The sequence below is a fragment of the Leopardus geoffroyi genome, chromosome C2 (assembly GCF_018350155.1).
Source record: "Leopardus geoffroyi isolate Oge1 chromosome C2, O.geoffroyi_Oge1_pat1.0, whole genome shotgun sequence".
Taxonomy (NCBI): Eukaryota; Metazoa; Chordata; class Mammalia; order Carnivora; family Felidae; genus Leopardus; species Leopardus geoffroyi.
In genome coordinates, this window is record NC_059333.1 from 149174684 (window position 1) to 149197980 (window position 23297).

General features: G+C 43.0%; 1 protein-coding gene across 3 annotated transcripts; it reads left to right on the forward strand.

Annotated features, from left to right (window-relative positions):
• Nucleotides 1-417: 417 nt before the first annotated feature.
• Nucleotides 418-15910, forward strand: LYZL4 (lysozyme like 4). Of its 3 annotated transcripts, none has more exons than XM_045437009.1 (5): nucleotides 418-494; nucleotides 5070-5262; nucleotides 5375-5524; nucleotides 9084-9162; nucleotides 15651-15910. In XM_045437009.1, the coding sequence occupies exons 2-5, from the start codon at nucleotides 5124-5126 to the stop codon at nucleotides 15718-15720; spliced, it is 438 nt and encodes a 145-aa protein (XP_045292965.1). In that variant the 5' UTR covers nucleotides 418-494; nucleotides 5070-5123; the 3' UTR covers nucleotides 15721-15910. The 3 variants fall into 3 exon arrangements, with proteins under 3 accessions (XP_045292965.1, XP_045292966.1, XP_045292964.1); XM_045437010.1 differs by having other exon boundaries at nucleotides 485-548; XM_045437008.1 differs by lacking the exon at nucleotides 418-494 and adding an exon at nucleotides 501-648.
• Nucleotides 15911-23297: the final 7387 nt, after the last annotated feature.

Sequence of the window (23297 nt, forward strand, 5' to 3'; positions counted from 1 at the left end):
CAAAAATAAATAAACATTAAAAAAAAATTAAAAGAAATGTGAGTCAGAGATACAACAACATAAGAAGAGGAAGGAAGGAGTCAAAGCATGAGAGGGTTTTGACCCATCATGGCTGGTTTTGAAGATAGGGGAAGGGAGGTAAAGTCAAGGCATGCAGATGGCCTCTAGAAGCTGGGAATGGCCCTCAGCTGACAGCCAGCAAGGAAACGGGGTCTTGGTCCTACAGCTACAAGGATCTTTATTCTGCCAACAACCTGAATGAGCAATGGAATGGGTTCTCCTCTATAGAACTTTAAGATAATAAATTTGTATAGCTTAAGCTGCTAAGTTTGATGTAGCTTGGTACAGCAACAATAGAAAACTAATACACCGTGTTGGTGACAGACCCCTCCCTGCTTCAGAATATTCTGGTGCATAGCTACTGATGTCATAGAAAAGATTCTAGAAGAGCACACTATGGAGAAGCACTTGGGTTTAGAAGCTCTTGGGTGGAGGTAAGCGGGTTATCAAGGAAGCGGAATCTGAAAAGCCCAGGGAACCGAGTGCAGGTAGAGCAACTTTTCTGCAATAAAGGTCAAAGCTGCCACAGTGGCTGCTTCTCCCCTCCCGTGAGGAGGCACCAAGGCCTGCAGAAGGACTGGTGAACTGGTAAGCTGGTATAGGATGGGCAGGAACCAGGACAGTTATGATGATACCCAGGTGCAAGAGACACTCAGAAAATCCACTTATTGCTTATATGATGACAATTCTGTTGGGAAGGGTCGGCATTCATTCATTCATTCATTCAACAGAGATTCAGAGCACCTACTATATACTAGGCTCTGTTCTAAGTTCTTTTTTTTAATATATGAAATTTATTGTCAAATTGGTTTCCATACAACACCTAGTGCTCATCCCAACAGGTGCCCTCCTCAATGCCCATCACCCACTTTCCCCTCCCTCCCACCCCCCATCAACTGTCAGTTTACTCTCAGTTTTTAAGAGTCTCTTATGGTTTGGTTCCCTCCCTCTCTAACTCCCCACCCCCCCCCCCCCCCGCCCCCTCTGGGGATAAAGCAGAGAACAAAACAGACCAGGTTTCTGCATTCCTGGTGCTTACTCTCTGGTATGAGAGATAGAGGAACAAATAAATGAACAAGGTAATTTCTGAAATTGACTTATATTATGAAGAAAATAGAAGTGATTTTCTGTGATGGAGCAGTGATCAGAGGAGATATCGAGATCATTTTTGAGCTGAGACCATGACCACAAAGAGCAGGCGCTGTGGTGGTTGGGGGAGTCCTGTTCCAGCCAGAAGAAACAGCAGATGAAGGGGTGACTGGGGGGCTCAGTTGGTTAAGCGTCTGACTCTTGAGTTTGGCTCCGGCCATGATCTCGTGGTTGGTGGGATTGGGACCAGTGGTGGGCTCTGTGCTTGTCTGCTTGGAATTCTCTCTCTCTCCCTCTCTCTCTCTCTCTCTGCCCTTCTCCTGCTCTCTTAAAATAAATAAACTTTAAAAAAAAAAACAGCAGATGCAAAGAACCTGTGGTGGGAATGAGATTGGCATGTTTAAGGAAAAGAGATATGCAAGGTGAGTGTGGTGGGGAGAGAGGTGTGAAATCAGACTAGAGAGGTACTCAGGGGCTAGAGCAGGAAGGGTCTTGTTGGCTGGGTTGAGGAGTTGGGATTTCAGTTAAAGTGCCAGGGGAACCCACAGGAGGTGAGTGATGTGACTGGATATATGTTTAAAAAAATTTTTTTTAATGTTTATTCAGTTTTGAGAGAGAGAGTGTGAATGGGGGAAGGGCAGAGAGAGAGGGAGACACAGAATTCGTAGCAGAATTCAGGCTCTGGGCTGTCAGCACAGAGCCCGACGTGGGGCTTGAACTCATGAACCATGAGATCATGACCTGAGCTGAAGCCAGACCCTTAACCAACTGAGCCACCCAGGTGCCCCTGGATATATGTTTTTTTTTTTTTTTTTTTAAACTTTTTTTTTTTTTTCAACGTTTATTTATTTTTGGGACAGAGAGAGACAGAGCATGAACGGGGGAGGGGCAGAGAGAGAGGGAGACACAGAATCGGAAACAGGCTCCAGGCTCTGAGCCATCAGCCCAGAGCCTGACGCGGGGCTCGAACTCACGGACCGCGAGATCGTGACCGGGCTGAAGTCGGACGCTTAACCGACTGCGCCACCCAGGCGCCCCTGGATATATGTTTTTAAAGAGGACTTTCTAGCTGTTGTGTGGATAATAGGGATAGGGGAACAGGAGAGGATTGTAGGGTTCCAGAGTATATCTAGGAACCTCTACAGAAGTCAGAGTTGATGGTGATTTCTGAACTGCCATGAGGCAGAGGAGATGGTGAGAGGTGGACAGGCTTTGGTAGAACAGGAGACGGGACTCCCAGTGAATTCACTGCAAGGGAAGAAGGAAGGAGGGAGGACTAAGTATGCCTTTTATGAATCTGTCTGGGAGACGGATATCCTTTGCTGAAAATATCCTTTGCTCTGCTGGAAAATGTAAACATGGACTTCTCTTCCAATTTGCATTGGAATTTGGTTATTAAGCTAAGGGCAAGGAGTATGACCACAGTTCAGAAAGACAGGTGTCTTCTGGGGATTGAATACTTTGCATATTTAACTCTTTCACCTTTTAAATCAACACAATTAGGTAAGCATTATTTTTTATCATTATTTAGATGAGGTACAGAGAGGCTGAGTAACTGTCTTCCATTATTCCTGTGATTCCTAAAATCCCAGCTATTACAGGGTAAAGTCAGAATATGAACCCAGGCAATCTGATTCCCAAGTCTGAGCACTTTAAATGCCAGGCCCTCCTCAATAGGGTATGTCATGTAATAGTGATGTCTGTAACTAATCATGTGAGTTGAGAGTTTAAACAAATGTTTAAAAGTGAAATTCTGGGGCGCCTGGGTGGCGCAGTCGGTTAAGCGTCCGACTTCAGCCAGGTCATGATCTCGCGGTCCGTGAGTTCGAGCCCGGCGTCAAGCTCTGGGCTGATGTCTCCGAGCCTGGAGCCTGTTTCCGATTCTGTGTCTCCCTCTCTCTCTGCCCCTCCCCGTTCATGCTCTGTCTCTCTCTGTCCCAAAAATAAATAAACGTTGAAAAAAAAAATTTAAAAGTGAAATTCTTCTAATTCAGGACTATACTCGTTTATTTCTAACTTTTTCCCAAGTTAGACATTTGCGTGATTAGTTCTCAACAGAGGACAGTTTTGTCCACCAGGAGACGTTTGGCAGTGTGTGCAGACATTTTTTGTTTGTCACAACTGAAGGGGAGGAGCTTCTGGCACCTGGAGACAGGTGTACTCCCAAATAAACTCCAAGGCATAGACCAGCCCCCAGGAAAAAGGATTTTCCAGCCCAAGTGCCAAGGTCAAGAACCCCTTGTGCAAGTAAATGTAGGCTGGAGAACAGGCACACGCCTGTGAATGATAACAAACAGGTGGATGCAATTAGTTGCCTAATTAACATATATTTACGCAGTGTTGGGGCTGTAGGGCATGCCAGGTAGAAGTTATGTTGTAATTTCCAATTGCACATTCTAGTCTGAGGGATAGGACATAGCACAGAACAGGACAATCACCTGCTAGGTTCTGGAGGTGATTCTGAAGGCAGTAGGGGCTTAGAGGGTGAACGTTTATGCAGGATTGCATCAGGCTTCAAGGAGGTGGCACCTGTAGTGGACACCTGAAGATGGAGAAATGTTTGGGTGGGGAAGGGCATGGTAGGGCCCTGTAGATTGGGAAGAGCCATGCATGGAGATGCTAAGGAAAGGGGCATGGGCAGTGGGGAGTGGGGTAGAGAGGTGCAGAGAACAGAGAAGGAGCAACATGGGAACTCAGAGTTGACTGAATGATTCCTCCCGATGGAGGCAGGGCAGGGTAAGGCCAGATTATGGAGGACTTAGAAAGCCAAGGGTGGGTTTGCTCTGATAAGGACTAGGGAACTAGAAGCATTCCAAGAGTAACATTTTGTATATGCTTTGGGGAGATTCGTCACTCATGTTCGAAACCACCACCTTGGGGTGCTTGGGTGACTGCCAGCTAAGCGGCCTCCGACTCTTGAGTTTGGCTCAGATCACGATCTCTCAGTTTGTGGGTTTGAGCCCCTGGTTGGGCTTCCTGATGACAATGCGGAGCCTGCTTGAGATTTAATCCCTCTCCTTTTCTCTCTCTCTCTCAAAATAAGTAAATAAATTTAGGGAAAGAACACCATCTAGAAGAGTTGGGAGCAGTGGAGACCAAGAGGCTGGGTTACCCCTTAGCTTGCAGTGATGAGGGGGGTTTAGGTGAAGGTACAGAAGGAGGTTCAGGGAATGGTGATCGGTTGGGGGGGGTGGTTAAGGTTTGGTGATGAGGTGGGTCAGGGGACAATGATGAGGGTGGTTTAGGGGATGGTGATGAGGGGGTTTAGGTGGTGACAACGGAAATGGAGAAGGAGAAACTCAGGAGTCAATTCTCTGAGCACCCCACACATGACCCCCATTCACACAGGCATTGTGAGGCTCAGGGACTTGCCTGCTTTTGTCAGTGATGACACCCCTGCTATGTGGCAGGTCTGGGCTGGACCGGGGTTTGTCTCCTTGTGTGGACAGCTGGAGAAAAGCTCAGCAGAGTTTGATTTGTAGACAGTCTGGGGACAAACTGTGGAAAGGGTGAGACCACAAGTCTGAATATATTCTAGGATAAAATGCAGTGGTGGAAATAATTCAACGTAATAATAATGCCTGAGTAGTGGGACCACATTGAAGTTTTTCCTTCTCTTCCTGTTTTCCAACTTGTACCTAATGAACAAGTTCTACTTGCATAATAAAGGGGAAGAGAGGATTTGATGCCTTTGGGTTTTGCTGGAGGGAAAGAATGTGAGGGTGTGACCTTCACGAGACCAATTTCCTTAGGAAACAGGGCCTCAAGCAGAGGAGGAGAGGCAGGGTTTCGGCATCCGGGATTTGCAGTGACACAAAGCAGAGGATTAGGGTGGGAAGAAGTATCATGGTTAAGCCAGGGGAGATCCCCCTTTTTCTGAACACACTGAATCGCAGATCCCCACCCTTCTTTTCCTTTAGAGAAACCAAGCTCACCTGGCCACTATTGCCCTGAACTGCCAGGAACCTGAGAAGATGAAGGCATCCTTGGTTCTTTCCCTCCTTGGCTACCTAGTGGTTCCAAGTGGCGCTGCTATCATGGGGCGCTGCGTGGTGGCTAAGAAGCTCAAAGATGGAGGCCTGGATCATTTCGAGGGCTACAGCCTTGCAAACTGTGAGTAGGTCCCTCTAAGCCCCTTCTCTCCTCACCTCCTTTTCCTCTGGCCTCTGCCCAGGCTTCCCCAATTCGCCTTCCCCCTAGCCACCCACCTCCTGTTCCATCTTAGGGGTGTGCCTGGCTTATTTTGAGAGCAAGTTCAACCCCACGGCGGTCTACGAGAACCTCCAACGTGACTACACTGGCTACGGCCTCTTTCAGATCCCCAACCGTGACTGGTGCGACACGGGCAAGAACCGCTGCCACATGTCCTGCTCTGGTAGGTCACCTCCCTCCATTCCACACCGGGGCACTGGGGGCTGCAGCACAGAGCTCCCGAGGCCTGCCTTCAGGGTGGCCAGAGTTTGCAGGCTTGGAGCAGGGAGGAGGCGGGGCTGGCAGGGGCGGGGCCTGGGAGGCTGAGTGCGGTGAAAGGGCTGAGGAGAGAGGAGGCTGGGCTGTCCAAAGAGGAATGGAGATGCCCATCCGGATAGGCAGAGAAGGTGTCAGAATGTTGAGAGGAGGTGGGGGAGAGGGAGAGGCTGCGAGCATCAGAGCCTCTGGGCCTGAAGGGTTGGAGCAGAGGGCTCTGTGGGGGCTTCATTTTGCCCACACCTGGGCACAACACTCTACTTCAAGGGGAATGGTTGCTGCCACTTGGACAGGCAGAAGTGGTCGCTGGGAGGATACAGGAGTAGGCTCTTTCAAGGGGAGCTTTGCTGCCGCTCTCAGGGGTTCCAAGTACCTGTAGTCAAGAGGTTACACTTGCCAAGTGCCTGTAGTCAAGAGGTTCCATCATTCTAGCACTTACTGAGGACCCACTAAGTGCCAGGTCTCCTGGAGTTGCCATTCTAGTGCTGGCAAACTGCCGGGTACTCCAGTAAGCTCTTCATGGATATGAATTCATCTAATATTCTCAAAGGCACCCATGACATGGGCATCATTATTATCCCCATTCTATAAATGGGGAAACTGAGGTCCAGAGAGGGTTAGTGGCCCAAAGCCACACAGCTGGTAGGTGGTATCGTTGAGAGGCAAACCCAAGCAGTGTGACTCCTGAGTCAGGACTAAACCAATAGGGTGCAGCACCAGGCCAGAGCTCTCTCTGAAACTTGAGGCTGTTCTTCTGCCTTAGGAGGGTCTAAGAGCCCAGCATTCTTAGGGTCTCCCTAATGAGCAAACCTCCTTCCCCCATGATGAATGAGAAACGTTCTAGAACCTATGGCTGCTAAGCTGGGTCTTTAGGAGACAGAGTGGGGAGGTCATGGTAAAGACTTCTTATATGGGCCAGGAGAAACCTGCTTGGTGTTGGGCCCCATGCTCGGCCTTGGGACTCCAAAGAGAAGTAAGACAGTTCCCAGATTCAAGATGACACAGAATTGGAAAGTAGGAGGGAAAGGTGCAGAAAACACACAGGAACCCAGTGGGATTCCCAGCCACTCCCATTACAAAGTGACTTACATGAGCTTGTGCAATTCACTTCCTAGAGCTTCCTCATCTGTGAAGTGGGGATAACATTAACTACTTCTTAAGGTTGCTGTGAACATTCAGTGGGATAATGTATGTAAAACACTGTGCAGGGCCCAAAATCACAGTGATCAAAGTCTAGGGGAAATCTACACATTAAGAACATAATTACTGTGATAGATCATTCAGTGTCATCCTAAGCTTCCTGGTAGCCAAGACAAGAAGAGAAACCCAATAGGCCCATGATTTATATCTCATAAGAAGATTGATTGATTGATTGCCAGAATCTGACCAGAGAAACAACTAATTATCTGTAATAGAGGTGGTACTGAGTGCTGTGATGAAAATATGGTGGAGTCGATATCTTTGAAAAACCCTCCCACTAGATAAAATGTAAAAAATTAAATCTGGAATGCCTGGCTGACTCAGTTGATAGAGCATGTGACTCTTGATCTCAGGGTCGTGAGTTCAAGCTCCTTATTGGGCATGGAACCTACTTAAAAAAGAAATATCTTCTATAGTACCTGGCTGGTCTGGCAAGAAAGGAAGATCCCTAAAGGCTAAAATGAGGAGCAAGAATCCAGACAGATAAATGAAGATTGAAGCTGATGGTGACCCAGGGGACATCAGTTGATTCCCTGTGGCCTAAGGCAAAGGTTTGAGGTCATCGTGTAGATGGGGCCTGAGCAAAGGAAGGAGGTACGTTGGAGACACATTGAGAGCAGCACTGGCAGCTGGAAGAGATGAGCTAGAATATCCTGAAAGCAACGACATTCTAAAAAGAGGGGGGAAACGGTCTCCTTGGGAATTTGTAACCACAAGCCAGCAGGACTTCCTTGAGCCACAAGGAAGCAAGGCACCATCAAGAGCTACTAGGCCCTGTGCTAAGTCCTGGGAGCAGTTCAGGGAATTGTATCCTGTCCTTGTCCAGCAGGGTGAGGAGCAGAGATAATCTTGGCTCCACCTCTTACTACTTATGTGAGCTGAGCCTTAGTTATCTTATCTGTAAAGTGGTAATAAGAGGACCTACCTCTCAGGGCTTTTGTTGAGTTTTTAATGTGCTATAGTGTACATTAAGAGCTAAGCATGGCATCTGGTATACTGCCTGGTGTGTGTGATGAATACAACTTCATTCAAAGAATTTACAAAGCAGCTGGGGTTTAGGACGCGCGCACGCACACACACGTGTGTGTGTAAGCATGCATGCACATGTGTACCTATGTATGCATGTAGGTATGTATACACACATGTATGGATTTAACAGGTAAGTGCTGCATCAAAGTGGCATTTTATTCAGAAGAGGGAAGAGGGCGCAGTGAGCTTGGTTGGTGGTCAGTGGCAGACTTTTAAGGACCGTCCTGTTTAGTTGAGCTGATCCAGATTGGGAGATGAGCATGAATAAAGTCCAGGAAGAGGAACTGTGTATGATTACTTAGCTGTGGGTATCAGGGGTAGAGCACCCACTTTCAGGGTGGGCACTAGCTTTGTCTCCTGCCCCTTGGTAGGTCTCTAATGGTGGGGCCATGGAGGAAGGCAATGGAAGGGTAAGGTTGTGGAAGTGGAAAGGTATGTTGGGGCAAAGTTGGACTCTGCCAAGGACGTGGAGTTTTGTTTTATAGGCAACCAGGGGGCACCGAAGTACTGTTTTAAGGAAAAGCCATCAGACTGGATTAGGGAAAGGAGGAGGCAAAGTGTAGTCAAGAAGGAAGGTATTGCAGTAACCCAGGTGGGAGGTCTTGGCTTCCACATTCAAAGGAGAGAATGGGGTGATGAATGCCTAGTCATGTTGGTTCCCCAGAGGCACCTCTAGGCCATCTCACATGTTGTTTCTTCTGCCTGGAACAGTTTTCCTTCTGTGATCCTTCCACCCCTTTTCCTTACCTACTCTTTGATATGTCACATGGCCCAATAACCCCTCCCTGACCCTGAAAGTCTGAATGGGGTGCCCCCACTCATCAGCTCCCATGTCAAGCTGCATTCCCCCATCATGCCAGGTATCTTTGGTATTATACTTATCTCTGATCTTTATCTCCCTCTATCAGACTGCAGGCTCTAGGAGGACAGGGACAGATTTATTGTGTTCGCCATTTTGTGTCCACTGCTTCTTAGATTGCTTAGCACAGTATATTCACTATACATAAATATTTTTAATGAAAATATTATGATAAGAATTACAAGAAAAAAATCAATAGATTTAGTAAAAGAGGACCACATGCTACTACCTCCTAGGGTTGTCTTGAGAAAAATCTAGGGATAGATTTATCCTTGGAATCATATGGAAGCCTCTCTAAACATGAGTAGCTTCCCTGACATCACTCTGACTTAGCTGCCAAGTTGTGGAGTCGTATTTTTCCACTGTGTTTTTTCCACAGCTTTACTGAATCCAGATTTGAAGAAGACAATTGAATGTGTTAAGAAAATCGTAAAAGATAAGGAAGGGTTGGGAGCATGGTAAGTGGTACATTTTCTAATAGTCTGTATTAATGACCATCACCCATTATATTTTTTATTAAAAAATTTTTGTTAAGTTTATTTATTTATTTGAGAGGAGCAGAGAGAGAGAGAAGAGACAGAGAATCCCAAGCAGGCTCCATGCTGACAGCACGGAGCCCAACGCGAGGCTTGAATCCATGAAACCATGAGACCATGACCTAAGTCGAAACCAAGAGTTGGATGCTCAAGCCACTGAGCCACCCAGGCGCCCCCACCAATTATCTTTAATCCTAATCTTGGCCTAATCTTGGTCTCTGCATATCTGTAGTCTCAAACTAGTGGGATCCTACTCTCCAAGATAAGCGGTAGAACACCACTGAGTTCTGCAACCCCGAGCTCTCAGGAGGAAGGACATAATTATCAGACAAATTGCCTTAAGTTGAATGTATTTTTTTCTTTCTCAAATCTTGTTTAGAGTTATACAGGAGGCTAGGGTGAGCATCCTTGAAATAAATCTCTGTTTATATCTCTGATTATTTCTTTCATCTGAATTCTTGTAAGGTTCTTAATGTTGTAAAATGACTCTCCAGCAAGTTTGTACCAATATCAGTATTAAGAGCTTAGTAAGATGCCTATTTAGTGAACTCTGATCAAGTATAAAATCTTTGCCATTTGAAAGGTATATAATAATTTTATCTGCTTTTGCATTTTATGATATCCCATTAGGGGTGTTTTCCCATTATGTTTGTTACATATTTATATTCTCTTGTGATTTTTCCCCTGCCCCTCTCCTTTGCTTATTTTTAAAATTCAGATCATATTTGTTTGAAATAACTCTTTAAATATTAGGTGTTGTATTAGACGTATTAACGGATAGTTATACATTTGTTACCAAAAATAACTGCAACTCTGATTTCTTCTATAACCATGTATTTGCTTAGTAAAGACTTCCAAAATTTACAAGTGGTTGGGCCTGTATTTGACTTCTTTCACTCAATATTTGTTCATATTGTTGTGTATAGTTCTAATTTGTTTTTGTTGCTATATAGTATTCCATTATATGGATGGATATATCAGTTTATATATCCATTATTCCATTGGTGGGCATTTGAATAGTTTTCATTTTTTTAGTGCTGCCATGAACAGTCTATACTTTTCTTTTGGTGAATGTATAAATGGATTTCCATTGATTATACCAAGGAATAAAATTGTTAGTCATAGATATGCATATTTTCAGATTTGGTATATTCTGCCAAACAGTTTTCTAGAGGGATTCAATTTATACTGCCACCAGCTGTTGTAGGTTTTGGTGGCTCCAAGTTATTATCAGTGCTTGATATTTTTTAGGTTTTTCTTGTGACTGTGTAGTAGTATTGCATTGGGTTTTACCTTGTGTTTCCTTGTCAACTAATGAGATTGAGCACGTTTTCAAATTTTATTGGCCATTTAGATATCCTTTTATGTGAAGTGCCTGTTCAATAGTTTTGTCAGTTTTTCTATTACATTTGTCTTTTTCCTTATTAATTCATTGGGAATTATTTATATGCCCTGGGTAAAATTTTCTGTTGGATACAAGTATTGCAAACATCTTTCATTTTGTTGGTTACCTTTTCACTTTCTTAAAAAAGTCTTGATAAAATGAAATTCTTAGTCTTAATGCAGTCTGATTTATTATTAATTTTCTTTTATGGTTATTTTTGTGTTTTTTTAGAGGAATATTTGCCTATTCCTAGGTCATGAGGATAGTCTTCTTAATTTTTTTTCTTAAAAACTTTATTTAATCTCTCACATTTGACTCTCAATACATTTTGCTTTCTTTTTCTTGCTTTATTGCATTGGCTAGAAACTCCAGTAAATGTTGAGTAGAAGTGATGATAGTGGCATCCTTGTCTTATTCCCAATCTCACAGGTAAGACATTGGATATTTTATCATTAACTGTTTTATTTTCTTTAAAATTTCTGAGATAGTCTTAATCAGATTGAGTGTTCTCTTCCATCTTTTCCATTTCTAGTTTGTTAAAGGTTTTTAAAATCATGAATGGGTGTTGAATTTTGTTTATTACACTTTTAGTATCTTTGAAGTTCTGTGTTAGCCTATCCATCTTTTTTTTTTTTTTTTTTTTTTTTTTTTTTTAAGCTCTTGCCTTTTTAGTCTCTCTTCTCTTCAATGGCTTTCTCCAGAGCTTGTGCCTGGTGAAATCTTATTGAAGACATCAGTTATATAAAATTTACTTCTGGATTCTGTAGTATATTATTCTCAGAGGAATGTTCCTCTGAATTTCATGATGAGCTCCCTTTTCTTCTACTACTATTTTCCCATAAGTACCATGTTAGTTTCTTTTTTTCTTTGAATAAGGACAGATTTCCCCTCTTATTCAATATTTGCCACATAGACAGGTCATGTGGCTTTTTCTTGTTTCTGCTCACTGTTACTTGGCTAATGGTTATAGAACAGTGTGTAAGTCTCCTGGCCTAGTTTCCAACCTGGAGATTTTCCTGGTATGTGTGTCTAATTCTCTCTCCTAGTCTGAGTCGGTGGAGTACATAAAAACCCTCCATTCCCAGCATGCACCTCCACCACCTCCACTGATACCATTTATCACGGAGGGCCTATGCTATCCACTAGACACTGTCTCACCACCAATTTCCACCTTCTTTTGCCTTTTCCACCTTCTCTCTGTCCCGTATTTCATAATTGATGTGCTGATTGATTTGGGGCATTATAGTCACCCATTAGATCTAGAAACAATGTAAATATTTTTTCAGTGCCAGATTGTGCATCTTAATATTTTTTGCTATTAGGGTTTATCTTGTAATTGATGTGTCCTCCCAAATTTTAACAAAAGTTGTTAATAAGTCATTAACATATCTTACAATAGAGGAAATCCTTTAATGATAGCTACAATTTCTTTCCTTTGCCGGTATGTAGGCTTTGCACGTCTATATGAACATCACAATCCTTGTGCAGTGAGTATTCTTATTCCTTGTGAAATGAGGAAACGGGGGCACCGAGAGGTACAAGTTACCCATGGCCACAGTGGTGGAACTAATTCTAGATCTGTGCAATTCCAAGCCTCAGCTTTTACCAGCCTGCTCAAAGAGTAGATGGTTGGCCCGGGAAATCTGTGCTCTGGTCATGTGGAAGGCAACCAAAGGACTCTCTCTGCACGGTTCTTCTGTGGGGGCAGGGTTTTGAACAGTCAGTGAGTGAGGAGGGGCAGAACCGCCGGCGGACCCATCTTACCAGCGGAAGTCTTGAGTAGTGTTTCTTATAGTGACCTCAGGGCCCTATAGGCAGTGAGACCTTGTTCAGAATCTGGCAACAGAACGTGTGTCAGTCTCAGAGGTCAGCTTTTCATTGTTGCTTTTTTGTCATTTTCTGTGCCTTTTGGTGCTAACTTCAGTCAGAGATTTTTGTCTGTTTTACCTGCCTCCAGCATATGGCTCTGTGCCTGGCATATTGTAAGTCTTCCCTAAATGTTTGTTGGAAGATCGAGTCCGCATTTGGGCTGTTACCTAGAAGGCATTAAAATTTTTAGAAATTTATTATTTATCATTTCTCAAAATAAAAATAAGACATATGTGTTTAAAAATGAAAATCAAAAAATAAACATCTTGCTCTTAGCAGCAGCCTCCTGAGGGTCACCGCTGTTAATATGTCTTGTAAATCAGAGAAAAATGTGTAAATATTGAAAATAAGAAAAATATCTTTTTTTTTTTTTTTTCAACGTTTATTTATTTTTGGGACAGAGAGAGACAGAGCATGAACGGGGGAGGGGCAGAGAGAGAGGGAGACACAGAATCGGAAACAGGTTCCAGGCTCTGAGCCATCAGCCCAGAGCCCGACGCGGGGCTCGAACTCACGGACCGCGAGATCGTGACCTGGCTGAAGTCGGACGCTTAACCGACTGCGCCACCCAGGCGCCCCAAGAATAAGAAAAATATCTTAAAACACACATGAAATCCCAACATGCACACTGACCTGCTCCTAACTTTTTTTTCACTTATTAAAGAGCTTGCAAATCTTGGCATAGTGCTACCTAGAGGTATCTGCCCTCTGGATGCTGCAGGTAATTATCTGCCAGTCCCTTACTGATGAACAGGTAGATTGTTTCCATTTGCTAGGACCACTAGGTGCATTTAAATGTTGGTAGAGAGGGGAGCCTGGGTGGCTCAGTCAGTTAAGCATCTGACTTTTCATTTTGGCTCGGAGGGTCATGATCTTGTGGTTCATGAGTTTGAGCCCCACATTGGGCTCTGTGCTGACAGCGCATGGAGCCTGCATGGGGTTCTCTCCCTCTCCCTCTCTCTTTGCCCCTTCAGCTCTCTCTCTCTCTCTTTCTCTCTCTCTCTCAAAATAAATAAAAAAACTTCAAAAGAAATAAACGTTGGTAGAGAGATTGCTAAATTGGCATTCAGAGAGGGAGCACCCCCAGATACACTGCGTGAGAAGGCCTGTTCCCTCAGTTCATTGACCTAGAGCAATAACATTTGTGTAGTTTTTGGAAATTGACACTTATAAAATGATGCCATTCTATTTTGCCTGGCATTTTTAAACAAAGAAGCTGAGTATCTTTTCATGTATTTGTTGGCCATTTTTCTCTGAACTGATTACTCATATTCTTAGCCTGTTTTTCTTTTGAGATGATAATGTTTTCTTTCGTTTTTATTGATTTTATACGTGTCTTTTATAAATTAGGGTTATTAGAACTTCGTTCATGATATCCATGTGAACTATTTGTTTCAGGTTTGCGATTTGTATTTTGATTTCATTTATGGTGTATTCGTCATATAGGAGTTTTACATTTTCACAGAACCAAATCCCTCCATATTTTGTTTTGTGGCTCCTGAATTTATACGAAACTGTACTCCAGGTTTGTAAAGAAATCAAGCCATGTTTTCTTCTATATTAGAACAGTGCTGGGCGCCTGGGTGGCTCAGTCAGTTAAGCGTCTGACTTCTGCTCAGGTCATGATCTCATGGTTCGTTGATTTGAGCCCCGCATTGGGCTCTCTGTTTTCAACACAGAGCCTGGAGCCTGCTTCATATCTCTGTCCCTGACTCTCTCTGCCTCTCCCCCGCTTTCTCTCTCTCTCAAAAATAAATAATTAAAAAAAAAAAACGTTAAAAATAAAATGATATATAGAACAGTGCCTGGTACAAAATAAGCCCTATATTAAGTTTTTATTAATATTAGAAAATAAAATTTTCATGGTTGTATGTTTTTATACTTAATTTTTGGTCTTCTTGAAATGTATTTTAGTGAGGTAGGGATCCAGCTTTATATTTTTCAAATGGTTAGTCAGTGTTCTCAATACTGCTTATTGATTAATCCCTTTTCCTCACTAATTTAATAGACTGTATTTTAAAGTGGGAGTCCCCTTAATGTGTCTTCCAAGTGTTTAAAGCATCTTTCATACTGTCTTTATTCTCCCAGTTAATTAGAAGCATGGCTGGCCCTCTAGGGCAAGCACTAATGAGCTAAAGTCATCATTATTGTATAGCACTTAGTAGAGATATGCTGGGCCAGGCTGAGTAAGGCCTTCCCACTTGCTCAGGACTCCAGCAAAGTGAGCTCTTATTAAAGTAATAAGCAGCCATGACTTTTCAAAGCTCAGATCAAGCAGCTTTGCAGGGTTGAGGCAGACAGGAAGGGAGAAGACCGAGGGCCTGCATGCCCATGGGATTCCCTTCTGCAGTGCCTGACCTGGGCTATGTAGAGCCTTGCAATTTCTGAAAATACGTATGGGTGTGTTCCCCCTGAGGCTTTATAGTTGTGGGGGGCAGGGGCTCACAGCCCTTTCTTTAACTGTGGAACCTCTACCCTGGAAAATTCATGGAGGCCTGCCTGGCTGAGGGATGGCCTAACAAAACAGGGTTTCTAATGGTCTGCATCTGGTCTGGTGATCCCCACAACTTCCAGGTTGGGAGCAGAGGACCTGGGGTCTGGGTACTGGCATGGGGGCTGGGAATAGAGGGATCACTTTTCAGGAGAAAAGTTTTGAAAAACTCAGTCCAGCTGGCCTAGGACCAGCTAGAAGGGAGTTTGAGGAGCTGAAAGGGAGTTTGAAAGGTGAGGGGGGAAACACGTGCGGAAAGGTGAAAGAGGCCCTGGCTCAAGGTCAAGCGTTCCCATTTCAGATCAAGGACTCGCCCTCTGACCCTGGGCAAGTCACAGAACTCCTCTGATGCTCACTTCAGAGAAGTCAAGGATACTTCTCTTGTAGGCTGGGGGAGGGGCTTCCCACTCATGGTGTGGGACTTACGGAAAGAAGTGGAGAGCAGCGTGAGTATGCTGCGGGTGCAGGGGGCACGAGCATTTGTGCCAGGATGCACTGGAGTTAGCAAGAGGGTCATACTCGAGAGGCACAACGGCCGTAGGAAATGTGCCTGCAGAGGCCAGGCTGGGCTGTAAGTGGGCCAGCAGGGGGTTGTTGGACCTGCAGATCCTGAGCTGGGACACTGGGGAGCCCCTGCCTGTACACTCCACGATTTCCTTTCTGCAGGCCCTCCTGGTCCCTGAACTGCCAGTACTCAGACACTCTGGAACGGTGGTTGGATGGATGCAGGCTGTAGCCGCAGGGGTGGCCCTGACGCCATTCTCTGGTGGTACCTTCCAAATGAAGATGCTTTTCTGTTTGCTGCCTTCATGCAATCCTGTTGATTATCTCTCAGCTTGACAGCTCCATCAGATGGAAAAGGACGAAAGTTTGCTTCCTCCAGGGATGCGGGATGTAGAATAAACCAGCTGCTTACTCAACCTGGACCAAAGGTCTCCACTTGTATTATTATCCTGTGATTGCTACTCAGATAACCATTATTTACCGTCATCATGATTTATTATTATTTAATCTTAGATGGAGGACTTAGAGGAAGGAAACTATCTGGAAAACAAGGTGTGTCCATGAATGTCAATATTAAATAGGGAAGGGAAGAAAAGATACAGGAGAAGAAAAGAGGGGTCAAGGGCAAGCAGGGTCACCAATCCCAACCCGCGTCCATATTGGGACCCCAGGCGGAAGTGACACTACAAAATCCTCCTTGTACTTCTGTGGAGAGAATCAAGTGACAGTTGCTCTTTCTTATAAAAAGTTCAAGTGTTTTTTTAAATTTTAATTGTTTTTAATGCTTATTTATTTTTGAGACAGAGAGAGACAGAGGGTGAGTGGGGGAGGGGCAGAGAGAGGGAGACACAGAATCAGAAGCAGGCTCCAGGCTGTCACCACAGAGCCTGATGCAGGGCTGGAACCCACAAACTCTGAGATCATTACTGAGCTGAAGTCGGATGCTTAACCAACTGGGCCACCCAGGCGCCCCTAAAAAGTTAAGTTTTAGAAAAAATTATCAAAAACACATACTCTCATTAGAGAAACTGGATATATATTCTCCTGTGATCTTAGCTCCCAAAGGCAATTGCTGTCATGCTTCGGTTGCAACTTTTTTTTTTTTTTTTTTCCGTTTAGGGATTTTTCTTCTTTATCAACAATGCTGTGGGGCACCTGGACGGTTCAGTCACTTAATTGTCCAACTCTTGATTTGGGCTCAGGTCGTGAATTCACGATTTGTGGGATTTAGCCCCATATCCCTAGAGAATCTGCTTGGGATTCTCTCTCTCTCTCTCTCTCTCTCTGCCTTGTTTGCTCTCTCTCCCAAAATAAATCAATAAAAACTTAAAAAAAACAACAACAATGCTTTTGGTTTAAAAAAAAAAAAACAAAAATAATGTTATAGAGTTTTGTACCTCATGTTTTAGAAAGAAAGAACATGGCAGTAAACCTTTCTCCCTATGTGCATTGCAATTTTAAACAGAAAGGGATTTATTTCTGAAACTTCAAGCTTTACAGAATCCTTGCCCAGGATGGATCAGCAGGTGACTGCTAGGGCTTCCCAGGTGCCCCTGCCCCAGCCATGCGAGCAGAAGTATGTGTTCATCGGAAGCCAGGGCGCTTCCTGGAGCCCAGACTTGGAGAGCATGGTCCCTAAACTTGCAGCCCTCACATAGGAGGGAAAAGACTGGAGTGACATCAGGGGAGGCCACTGGTATCACCAGCTTCCCCACGCGTGTCAGAGATTCTCCAAAATGAAATCTTAGTGCTGGTTGATATTCCACTGTATGAATGCACCGTATTTGATTTAACTTTCCCCCAGCTGTTAGATTTTTAGATCTTGTCATTTTTTTAACCATTACAAAGAATCCTGTAGTGCCTGTTTGTGGTTGCCCCTCTCTTCATGACTTACCCTTTTTAAAAATTACACAAGCCACATGTACTTAATGAAGACCGTGTGGAGAGGACAGATAGTCATAATGAAGGACATTAAAAATACCCACCATTCCCCACTGGAAACAGAAATTTGCCTCATTGCTATGCAGTCACAATTGAGAGTCCTGACATAGGGATGGTATCAGTCTTTTTTTGTGTGTGTACCCTTCACTATTTCAGTGTGAGCACGTGCACATATTTTTTTCCTTACAAACATGGGCTACCACTGTCTATACAGTTTGTAATATTTTGTGGCCTGATATTTCCAGGTTTATGATAGGAAGCCTAGCACTGTTTTTAACAGTCTCACAGCATTCCTGTATGTGGACAGACTGTAACATACATAACCTTCTATTGTTACTCTGTTCCATCCAGACACAAAGTAAATGACCTAAGGGAATCAAGGTCACCAGGAGGCAGGCAGGACTGAAAGCAAATCAACACTTCTTTTTTGTTTGCATCTTGTTTGCTTTCCGAGGGGAAGGAGAAATACCTATAAGTTTGAATTTCAGGGGCAGAACTTTGACTCAAGTTCAGTAATGATTGAACAGCTTAATCAGCTGGCTTTGCGTGGTTTATCCCGATCTAGAGAGAAGGATATTCCATAGTTCCCAACCACAGAGTAAAATTCCTGCTGGTGGCCACACTTGGGGTTGAGGCACTGAGAAGCTAATGAGACCCTGAGAGCCGCTTCCTTATTGAGCTGGGAGGCCCATGCTGTTTGTGAGGGTGGGCGCAAGCATGATAATGCATCTGACCTCAACCCAGCCTTCACCCAGACATTCACGACAACCTGCAATTGATTCAAACACTATCTCCTCAAGTGCCAAATCCAGCGTGCTGCCGCCTCCTTCCAGCCCATTACCCTGCCACGGCTCATCATCGGCCTCTAATGGACACTGTGTCAACATGGGCGTGAGACTTGAGGACAAAGCAAATGTTAGTGTATCGATTGGAACAGTCTCTCTGGGGTTTCCCAAAGTCAGCTCCTGGCTTGGCGCTCTCAAAGCCACTGAGAGTGGGCATTACAAAGAGCACTTGTTCTGGGGCCAGATCTCCCTTGTCTGGTTTAGGGAATGATGAAAGCTTCATTTAAAAATCTCAATGACATGGGTATTGAAGAGGGCATCTTGTGGGATGAGCGCTGGTGTTGTATGGAAACCAATTTGACAATAAATTTCATATATTAAAAATAAATAAATAAATAAATAAATAAAACGTTAAAAAATTAAAAAAATAAAATAAAAATCTCAATGACGACCCTCATTACTATCACTTCTAGCACCAGCAGCTACCATATGAACCCAACTTTACAAATATTATGCATAGGCATTTACATACGATTTTCCAAAACTTGCAAAACCTTACAAGGTAGGTATGAATTATAATCTTGTCCCAGGGGGAAAAACTGAGGCTTGGAGGGGCTAAACGACTTTACTCCAGCCTTGTAAGTGATGGAGATGGAATGAGTATCTCCCCAAAAGCCATAGCTCCCCCACACAGCCCACTCCACACCCTAGTTCTGTATTGGTGTTAGTTTTTCTCTCCATCCATTAGCTAGAAAATTGGTCTCCAGATTTTTTTTTTACGATAATAGTGGCTTGGGGCGCCTAGGTGGCGCAGTCGGTTAAGCGTCTGACTTCAGCCAGGTCACGATCTCTAGGTCCGTGAGTTCGAGCCCCGCGTCAGGCTCTGGGCTGATGGCTCAGAGCCTGGAGCCTGTTTCCGATTCTGTGTCTCCCTCTCTCTCTGCCCCTCCCCCGTTCATGCTCTGTCTCTCTCTCTGTCCCAAAAATAAATAAACGTTGAAAAAAAAAACCAAAACGTTAATAGTGGCTTTTAAAAAATTTATTTTTATTTTTTTATAATTTACATCCAAGTAAGTTAGCACATGGTGCAACAATGATTTCAGGAGTAGATTCCTTAAGTTCTTTACCCATTTAGCCCATCCCCCCCCCAACCCCTCCAGCAACACTCTGTCTGTTCTTTATATTTAACAGTCTCTTCTGTTTTGTCCCCCTCCCTGTTCTTATATTATTTTTGCTTCCCTTCCCTTGTGTTCATCTGTTCTGTGTCTTAAAGTCCTCATATGAATGAATTCATATGATATTTGTCATTCTATGATTGACAAATTTTGCTTAGCATAATTCCATCTAGTTCCATCCGCGTAGTTGCAAATGGCAAGATTTCATTCTTTTTGATTGCCGAGTAATACTCCATTGTGTGTGTGTGTGTGTGTGTGTGTGTGTGTGTGTGTGTACCACATCTTCTTTACCCATTCATCCATCGATGGACATTTGGGCTCTTTCCATACCTTGGCTACTGTTGATAGTGCTGCTATAAACATTGGGCCGCATGTGCCATTTCAAAACAACATATCTGTATTCCTTGAATAAATACCTAGTAGTGCAATTGCTGGTTCATAGGGTAGTTATATTTTTAATTTTTTGAGGAACTTCCATACGTTTTCCAGAGTGGCTGCACCAGTTTGCATTCCCACCAGCAGTGCAAAAGAGATCCTCTTTCTCCGCATCCTCGCCAACATCTGTTGTTGCCTGAGTTGTTAATGTTAGCCATTCTGACAGGTGTGAGGTGGTATCTCATTGTGGTTTTGATTTGTAGTTCCCTGAGAATGAGCAATGTTGAGCATTCTTTCATGTGTGTTGGCCATCTGGATGTCTTCTCTGAAGAAGTGTCTATTCATGTCTTTTGCCCATTTCTTCACTGGATTGTTTTTTTGGGTGTTGAGTCTGATAAGTTCTTTATAGATTTTGGATACTAACCCTTTATCTGATATTTTGCAAATATCTTCTCCCATTTTGTCGGTTGCCGTTTAGTTTTGCTGATTGTTTCCTTCACTTTGCAGAAGCTTTTTATTTTGATGAGGTCCCAGTAGTTCATTTTTGCTTTTGTTTCCCTTGCCTCCGGAGACGTGTTTGAGTAGGAACTTGCTGCGGCCAAGATCAAAGAGGTTTTTGCCGGCTTTCTCCTCGACGATTTTGTTGGCTTCCTGTCTTACATTCAGGTCTTTCATCCATTTTTAATTTATTTTTGTGTATGGTGTAAGAAAGTTGTCCAGGTTCATTCTTCTGCATGTCGCTGTCCAGTTTTCCCAGCACCACTTGCTGAAGAGACTGTCTTTATTCCACTGGGTATTCTTTCCTGCTTTGTCAAAGATTAGTTGGCCATATGTTTGTGGGTCCATTTCTGGGTTCTCTATTCTGTTCCATTGATCTGAGTGTCTGTTTTTGTGCCAGTACCATACTGCCTTGATGATTGCAGCTTTGTAATACAGCTTGGAGTTCGAGATTGTGATGCCTCCAACTTTGGTTTTCATTTCCAAGATTGCTTTGGCTATTCGGGGTCGTTTCTGGTTCTATACAAATTTTAGGATTGTTTGTTCTAGCTCTGTAAACAATGCTGGTGTTATTTTGATAGGGATTGCATTGAATATGTAGGTTGTTTTGGGTAGTATTGACATTTTAACAATGTTTGTTCTTCCTATCCAGGAGCATGGAATCTTTTTCCATTTTTTGGTGTCTTTTTCAATTTCTTTCGTAAGCTTTCTATAGTTGTCAGTGTATAGATTTTTCACCTCTTTGGTTAGATTTATTCCTAGGTATTTTATAGGTTTTGGTGCAATTGTAAATGGGATTGATTCCTTGACTTCTCTTTCTATTGCTTCATGGTGTATAGGAATGCAACTGATTTCTGTGCATTGATTTTATATCCTGCGACTTTGCTGAATTCATGAAACAGTTTTAGCAGTTTTTTTCGTGGAATCTTTGGGTTTTCCATATAGAGTATCATGTCATCTGTGAAGAGTGAAAGTTTGACCTCCCCCTGGCCGATTTGGATGCCTTTTATTTCTTTGTGCTGATTGCTGAGGCTAAGACTTCCAATACTATGTTGAATAACAGTGGCGAGAGTGGACATCCCTGTCTTGTTCCTGATCTTAGGGGGAAGGCTCTCAGTTTTTCTCCATTGAGGATGATATTAGCATTGGGTTGTTCATATATGACTTTCATGATCTCGAGGTATGATCCTTCTATCCCTACTTTCTTGAGGGTTTTTAATCGCTGTATTTCGTCAAATGCTTTCTCTACATCTATTGAGAGGATCATGTGGTTCTTGTCCTTTCTTTTATTGATGTGATGAATCACATTAATTGTTTTCAGATATTGAACCAGCCCTGCATCCCAGGTATAAATCCCACTTAGTCGTGGTGAATAATTTTTTTAATGTATTGTTGGATCTGGTTGGCTAATATCTTGTTGAGGATTTTTGCATCCATGTTCATCAGGGAAACTGGTCTATAGTTCTCCTTTTTAGTGGGGTCTCTGTCTGGTTTTGGAATCAAGGTAGTGTTGCCTTCATAGAAAGAGTTTGGAAGTTTTCCTTCCATTTCTATTTTTTGGAACAGTTTCAAGAGAATAGGTGTCAACGCTTCCTTAAATGTTTGGTAGAATTCCCCGGGAAAGCCATCTGGCCCTGGACTCTTGTTTTTTGGCAGATTTTTTATTACTAATTAGATTTCCTTACGGTTATGGATCTGTTCAAGTTTTCTATTTCTTCCTGTTTCAATTTTGGTAGTGTATATGTTTCTAGGAATTTGTCCATTTCTTTCAGATTGCCCATTTTATTGGTGTATAATTGCTCATAATATTGTCTTATTATTGTTTTTATTTCTGTTGTGTTGGTTGTGATCTCTCCTCTTTCACTCTTGATTTTGTTTATTTGGGTCCTTTCCTTTTTCTTTTAATCAAACTGTCTAGGGGTTTATCAATTTTGTTAATTCTCTCAAAGAACCAGCTTTTGGTTTCATTGTTCTGTTTTTTGGTCTTGATAGCATTAATATCTGCTCTAATCTTTATTATTTCTTGTCTTCTGCTGGTTTTGGGTTTTATTTGCTGTTCTTTTTCCAGTTCTTCAAGATATAAGGTTAGGTTGTGTATCTGAGACCTTTCTTCCTTCTTTAGGAAGTCCTGGATTGCTATATACTTCCCTCTTATGACCGCCTTTGCTGCATCCCAGAGGTTTGGGCTGTGGTGGTATCATTTTCATTGGCTTCCATATACTTTTTAATTTCCTCTTTAACTTCTTGGTTAGCCCATTCATTCTTTAGTAGGATGTTCTTTAGTCTCCAAGTTTTTGTTACCTTTCCAAATTTTTTCTTGTGGTTGATTTCGAGTTTCATAGCGTTGTGGTCTGAAAATATGCACGGTATGATCTCGATCTTTTTGTACTTAGGGCTAATGTATGTCCCAGTATGTGGTCTATTCTGGAGAATGTTCCATGTGCATTGGAGAAGAATGTGTATTTCACTGCTTTAGGATGAAATGATCTGAATATATCTGTTAAGTCCATCTGATCCAGTGTGTCATTCAAAGCCAATGTTTCCTTATTGATTTTCTGTTTAGATGATCTCTCCATTGTTGTAAGTGGGGTGTTGAAGCCCCCTACTATTATGGTATTATTACCAATTATTACCAATTCTTTATGTTTCGATTAATTGATTTATATATTTGGGTGCTTTCACATTTGGAGTGTAAATGTTTACAATTGTTGGGTCTTCTTGGTGGATAGACCCCTTAATTATGATATAATGCCCTTCTTCATCTCTTGTTACAGTCTTTATTTTAAAGTCTAGATTGCCTGATATAAGTATGGCTACTCCAGCTTTCTTTTGTCGACCATTAGCATGATAGATGGATTTCCATCCCCTTACTTTCAATTTGAAGGTGTCTTTAGATCTAAAGTAGGTCTCTTGTAAACAGCATACAGATGGGTCTTGTTTTCTTATCCATTCTGTTACCCTATGTCTTTTGATTGGAGCATTTAGTCCACTGACGTTTAGAGTGAGTAACTGAAAGATAGATATTGCCATTATGT

Coding starts and splice junctions, on each gene's coding strand:
- LYZL4 (XM_045437009.1), top strand. CDS start 5,124: ATGAAGGCATCCTTGGTTCTTTCCCTCCTTGGCTACCTAGTGGTTCCA. Junction 5,263..5,374: donor GGGCTACAGCCTTGCAAACT/GTGAGTAGGTCC, acceptor GTTCCATCTTAG/GGGTGTGCCTGGCTTATTTT. Junction 5,525..9,083: donor CTGCCACATGTCCTGCTCTG/GTAGGTCACCTC, acceptor TTTTTTCCACAG/CTTTACTGAATCCAGATTTG.